The sequence below is a fragment of the Capsicum annuum genome, chromosome 12 (assembly GCF_002878395.1).
Source record: "Capsicum annuum cultivar UCD-10X-F1 chromosome 12, UCD10Xv1.1, whole genome shotgun sequence".
NCBI classification, from domain to species: domain Eukaryota; kingdom Viridiplantae; phylum Streptophyta; class Magnoliopsida; order Solanales; family Solanaceae; genus Capsicum; species Capsicum annuum.
In genome coordinates this window covers 223,287,060-223,293,219 of record NC_061122.1, presented here as the reverse complement: position 1 = coordinate 223,293,219, position 6,160 = coordinate 223,287,060, and the positions used below count along the sequence as shown (strand labels likewise).

At 37.2% G+C, this 6,160-nt stretch overlaps 1 protein-coding gene across 5 annotated transcripts; it reads left to right on the top strand.

Annotated features, from left to right (window-relative positions):
• The first annotated feature begins 282 nt into the window (after window positions 1-282).
• LOC107851736 (G2/mitotic-specific cyclin-2) lies at window positions 283-5,479 on the top strand. 5 transcript variants are annotated; one of them, XM_016696818.2, is made up of 12 exons: window positions 283-529; window positions 1,719-1,780; window positions 2,078-2,180; window positions 2,269-2,319; window positions 2,404-2,476; window positions 2,548-2,700; window positions 2,776-2,904; window positions 4,034-4,123; window positions 4,214-4,435; window positions 4,522-4,620; window positions 4,720-4,898; window positions 5,003-5,479. In XM_016696818.2, exons 2-12 carry the CDS (start codon window positions 1,726-1,728, stop codon window positions 5,148-5,150), a joined length of 1,302 nt encoding a protein of 433 aa, XP_016552304.1. In that variant the 5' UTR covers window positions 283-529; window positions 1,719-1,725; the 3' UTR covers window positions 5,151-5,479. The 5 variants fall into 5 exon arrangements, with proteins under 5 accessions (XP_016552304.1, XP_016552306.1, XP_047257157.1 ...); XM_016696820.2 differs by having other exon boundaries at window positions 284-529; window positions 2,428-2,476; XM_047401201.1 differs by lacking the exon at window positions 283-529 and adding an exon at window positions 1,586-1,608 and having other exon boundaries at window positions 2,428-2,476.
• The last annotated feature ends 681 nt before the right edge of the window (window positions 5,480-6,160 follow it).

Sequence of the window (6,160 nt, the reverse complement as noted above, 5' to 3'; positions counted from 1 at the left end):
GTCAGAAGTAAAAGTATATTTATTTTTATTTTATTTTTAAAAGGGAGAGGAAAATTGTAAATTGCAAATCTAGGTAACAAGAATTGATTATTGTAAAGATCTAGAAATCTCTTTATATTTGTTTTAAAATAAGGTGGAAAAAGCCAAGTCAGCACATCATAAAAAGTCCCTTTTAATAAGAAATTTTGAATTAATAAAGCAAAAAAGGGAAACCGTTTAAGGTCCTAGCTTATCAACATACACGACTTTTCATTTTATATGCCCATAAATCTACTAGCCGTTATTTTCAAAATTATGAAAAAAAGCCCCAAAAATAAAAAAAAAATAACAAAATTTCTATTTTGCCTTTAGATTCTCTCTATCTTCAATGAAACAACCCCAACAATAAATTTGGTTCTGTTCGCAAAAGAGAGAGAGAGAGACTCTTTTCTTCTTCAAGATATATCTCTCTCTCTTTCTTTTTTTGGAATCATTTGGGTTATTTGTACAAAAGATTGGATAAAAAATAAAGGGGTTCTTGATTTTGTAGGTTGGTGTTTATAATCTCTATCTTTATTTTTGAATTATTTGGGTTATTTGTGCAAAAGATTGGATCTTTATGTGAATTAGTATAAAGGGGTTCTTGATTTTGCAGGTTGATGTTTATATGTTTCTCTTTATTAGTATTTTTTTTTTTTTGAATTATTTGGGTAAATTTTAGTGAATGATTAGATCCTTTTGGTAATTAGTATAAAGGGTTCTTGTCGTGGAAACAACCTCTTGCAGAAATGTAGGGTAAGGCCGGGTACGATAGATCGGGTAGTGCGTAACGGGAGCTTAGTTCACCGGGCTGGCTTTTTAGTATAAAGGGGTCTTAATTTTGTAGATGGACGTGTGGGTGCACTAGGAGAGAATGAAGTTATTTGAGACAAGGTGGGAATGGTGTTTTGTCGCGGACAACAAGATGAGGGAAGCGAGACTGAGGTGGTTTGGACACGTGACAACGATGCACCGATTAGGAGGTGTGAGAAGTTGGTTGTAGCAGGAGTTAGGAGAGGTAGAGGTAGGCTGAAAAAGAACTGGGGGAGGTGTGTGATTAGACTGGACTTAGTTCAGTCCCAGCTTAATGAGGACATGATGCTAGATAGGAAGTTTGGGAGAACGAGGATTAGGATAGAATGTTAGTAGGAAGCCGGGTGTTGTAGCACTTTATGTGGGAGAGTAGGGTAGCCTTCTCCTTTTCTTTTCCTCTTCTCGGTGTTATTAGTAGTATTTCGTAATTGCATGGTCTCCTATTCTTCTAAGTGTGGTACTATTTGTTGCTTTATTTGCTTTGTATCGTGCTATGTGGCCATTTTTTCTTGCAATCCTTCTTCGATGACATTCCTTTTGAGTCGAGAGTTAATCAGAAACAGCTTCTCTACCCTACAAAGGGAGTGGAAAGGCCTGCGTACATCCTACCGTCCCCATACCCCACTTGTGGGATTAGTTTGGTCATTATGCTGTTGTTGAGTCTTGATTTTGCAGGTTGTTGTTCATAATTCTTTATTTTTTTGAATCATTTGGGTTGTTTTTATTGAAAGATTGGATGTTTTTGAGAATTAGTATAAAGGGTTCTTGATTTTGTAGGTTGATGTTTTAGATTTATGATCAGGGATTTCTTTTAGCTTGATTCTTGATCATCCTTTCAAAGATGATTTTGGGTGTTTAATATTGTTTGTTGTTCAATCTTTAATCAGGTTCAATATGGTTGGATCAAATGAAAACTCCAAAGGTGTTATCAGGCCTTCAAATCTTCAAGGTAAAATTAGAATTTTGAATTGTTAAAATCATATCCCTCAAGCCGAGGTTCGACGGAAACGGCCTCGCTACCTCTGAGGTAATGGTAAGGTCAGCATATACCCTACCTATTACATGTATTAGAACTCCTCAAATCATAGTTGATTCTTACAATTGGGATAACACTACCCTCCCCAAATCCCACTTCATGGGATTATACTGGGTATGTTGTTGTTGTTAATTGTTAAAATCATATATAGCCCTATTGCATCTGATTTGGATTGTGGTATAAATCCCAAATTTATGGTTTTGCTAATAGGGGGAATGGGGCGCAATAGAAGGGCTCTAAGCACAATTAATGGTAACATAGTTGAAGCTCCACAGTACCCTTGTAAAGTACACAAGAAAAATGGCATCACTGAGTAAGAACTGATCAAACTCTTGAACTTTTTGAGATTTTTTTTTCTCTCATTTTCATCAATCATTTTGATTTTTCCATTTTTTTTCTAGCAAGAGTATTGCGGATAGTGCTAAGAATCCGGTTCTCCGACCAATCACGAGGTCTGACTCTAATTCTTGGTTAATATAGTTCTTTGTGTTAAATACTTTATCATTTGGTTTGTTTTCCTTTTTTGTTATTAATAGTATGGGGGATTCTTGCTGCTTCAGGAAGTATGCTGCACAAATGGCTGGCAAGAAGCAACAACCAACGCTTGAGGTACATATTTCGATGAGTGTCATCTTGGATTGTATTAATGTTCGAGGTGGTGATGATGTTATCTTCCACAGGTAACAAAGCGACCAGTCCAAACAGCACCTAGTAGAAATGAACTAGAAGGTCAGATTATTATCGATGTGGAAGATTACATGGCCACAAGTGACAATGATTTGCCAATGTTCGTGCAACACACAGAAGCAATGATGGAGGAAATTGAACGGATGGTAATTGATTTGATCTGTATTTTCATTCTGGATGATCGGTGGATGGCAATTTATATTGTATTTTTTTTAATGTAGGATGAAGAGATACAGATGGAAGATGTAGAAGAGTCGTTAATTGTGGACATAGATAGTGCTGATAAAAAGAACATGCTTGCAGCTGTGGAGTACATTGATGACATTCATGCTTACTACAAGAAGACCGAGGTGAGAAATTATTTCAACTACTTTCTGAACCTTCTGTTACTACGTGCTGTTTCGTGCGCTTTGATTAATATTATTTTGTTGTATTGTCGTTCTGTTGAAGGGGAGCCTTGGAGTAACCGGTAAAGTTGCTGCCATGTGACCAGGAGGTCACGGGTTCAAGCCTTGGAAACAGCCTCTAGCAGAAATGCAAGTTAAGGCTGCGTACGATACACCCTTGTGGTGGGGCCCTTCCCCGGACACCGCGCATAGTACTTTAGTGCACCGGGCTGCCTTAATAATTGTCGTTCTGTTACTATGTATTCATTCTTGTACTTCCATTACTATCTGTTACTTTTTCTTGAGCCAAGAGTCTATCGAAAATAGCGTCTCTACCTCTGGGTAGGGGTACGGTCTGCGTACATTCTACTTTCCTAGAACCCACTTTGTGGGACTACACTGGGTATGATGTTATTGTTGTTGTAGTCGCTGCACCTTTTGTAGAAGCTCAATTGATACTTTTGGTATTTAGATATATAAGTTATTATATAAGTTCTCTACCTGACTTACTGTTATTAAGATGATTGATTCTAAGCAGTACATGTTTGACGATATACAAAATGGGATTAAGCTTTAAATATAAACTTATTATCATTGTGAAATAAAGATCTGATCATAAGATGTGCACTCATTCTTGTCATCTGCTCGTGAATATACCCTCAAGTCGTCAAGTCTATGTTATTTCATTCTTAAATATGCGTGCTAACCAGATTTCCCCATATTATGTGTGAGGTCAATAAAATTCTCGAGAGTGAGTACTTGATCGTAATGACCAACTAAAGTTGTTTCCAGTTGTAGTTTTTAGTTTGGGGTGCCAGTAGTAGCTGTCCTCCTTGGCTCTCCGGATTACAATATAGGTGCTTTTGATGCTGCCTTTAGCGGAAATGGACTAACTATGCAAAGCCTACCTACTTTAGTTAACCTTCTCCTTGAGGATGTTGTTTTAACAAGTATCTCCAATTTTATTTTTATAAATTTCTTTTACGTGTCTCTCGCTTTGTCACCCAAGAATGATGACCAGATGAGATAAAGTTTGTACAACTTTCTGGATTTCTATTTGAGGGAATCACTTTATGAATTATTTTTATTTCAGAGTTCTAGCTGTGCCCCTCCAAACTATATGGAACAACAATTTGACATCAATGAGAGGATGAGAGCGATTCTCATTGACTGGCTGATTGAGGTATAAAAACAATAACCCACAGCCTCTCCGAATTTTATGAAGCAACACAATGATTTGCAGCCTCACTAATGTCCTATCAATTCTGTGTAGGTTCATTACAAGTTTGAACTGATGGAGGAGACTTTGTACTTGACCGTAAATCTTGTCGATAGATTCTTGGCAATCCAGCAAGTGGTTAGGAAAAAACTCCAGCTTGTTGGGGTAACTGCTTTGCTTCTTGCCTGCAAATATGAAGAAGTTACAGTTCCTGTTGTCGAGGATCTAATTTTAATCTCAGATAACGCTTACACTCGGAAAGAAGTGCTCGAAATGGTATAGTTTTTTGCTTTATTCGAAATTAAGCCTCCATCCCTTTAATTTAACTAAAATTTCATCATTTGATTGAGTACTTTCTGCAGGAGAAGTTGATGGTCAACACCTTACAGTTCAACTTATCAGTGCCTACGGCATATGTGTTTATGAACCGATTCCTTAAAGCTGCTCAGTCTGATAAGAAGGTTACTATGAACTTACTTGCTAATACTAAATTATAGCTCAGAGAAATGATAACATTAATCGTGACAAGTACTGACAATTTTCGGGTATACTTGGATCAGGTGGAGCTGCTGTCTTTCTTCATGACCGAACTATGCCTCGTTGAGTATGAAACCCTTAGGTTCCCGCCTTCAATGCTAGCAGCTGCGGCAATATTTACTGCCCAATGTACTCTAAGTGTGTCTAAGGAGTGGACTAAAACTTGCGAGAAATATAGCAACTATACTCGAGATCAGCTTCTGTTAGTATCAATCTATCTACTTTCTTCGTTTGCAAAAATGATTTATTCTTCCCGAATGCTCGAAGAAACCCCTCTGAATGTTTATGGTCCCTTTATTTTTACAGGGAGTGCTCAAAACTGATGGTTTCTTTCCATCAAAAGGCTGCAACTGGGAGGCTTACTGGAGTACACAGAAAGTATAGCATCTCTAAATATGGCTTTGTCGCAAAATTCCCACCTTCTTCTTTTCTTTTAGAAGCAAGCTTTTTTTAGCACATGATGTTACTTTGCAGCCTGCTTGACAAAATGTTGTGGTTGGAGTGGCAACTGAGCAACATAAGTTGCCGCCCCCTCTATGTACCGAGATCCTAGTAATTTTTACAAATTGTTGCTATAATCCACTTTCCGGCCTCAGATGAGAACAGAAAACTGGAATTTTGAGACTCTAAAATCTGTTTAGATCCCTTTTCTATGCTACCTTTGCTAGTAATCACTTGGCAAATCCTTTGATTTACATAATAATCACTGTTGTGAACCATGGAAACATCCTTGTATGCAGAAGATATGACAAGTTTAGCTAGTAATGACAAAGTTTTAAGGTGTATTGAGGTTTCATATTTGATAGAGACTTCATTTAACTTAGGTTTATTTAGGCCTGAGACAAGCCTACGTCAAGATAATCCCACCTTTGAAGCACTTGATGCTCCCAGATACTGAATCAGAGCACATGGTGAATGAGTCGAATGGTCTATTAGCGAACCATCTAGTTTGAAAGATGTTCTACTAGAAATATTCTTGTTCTTGCTTCGATTCGTATTCCCCCAAAGTGAATCTTGCTCTAATAACTTCAAATAAATTAAATACGTGCATTAAGATATGAAGGCTTCAAGTACTTTCAGAGACATCATAATGCTCCTTGGTTAGATGACCGAGATACTGGTGAATACTACATGTGATTGAGAAACTAGTGTCTATAATAACATGAAAACCACAAAAGTCATCGATAAGAGTTGGAGACGATTAGTTTTGAGTCTTATATCTAATGCACAAGAATTTCTTCTCTATAGTCTTGTCTCCTCACTTACGCGGCTTTACACACCTGTCTTACAAATAGAGTCAAGCACTAGATCAGATTTGTTTATTGTATTTCATGCCTTCAAAGCCTATGAATACTTGTGCTAGTGAAAGATGTTTAGCTAGTAATGACAACAATGAGATGTTGAATTTGTTAGAAAATTACTTCAAAGTGGAGTTGGTGAACTTTCAATAGTTTAATCACAAAG

Coding starts and splice junctions, on each gene's coding strand:
- LOC107851736 (XM_016696818.2), top strand. CDS start 1,726: ATGGTTGGATCAAATGAAAACTCCAAAGGTGTTATCAGGCCTTCAAAT. Junction 2,181..2,268: donor AAGAAAAATGGCATCACTGA/GTAAGAACTGAT, acceptor TTTTTTTTCTAG/CAAGAGTATTGCGGATAGTG. Junction 2,477..2,547: donor AGCAACAACCAACGCTTGAG/GTACATATTTCG, acceptor TATCTTCCACAG/GTAACAAAGCGACCAGTCCA.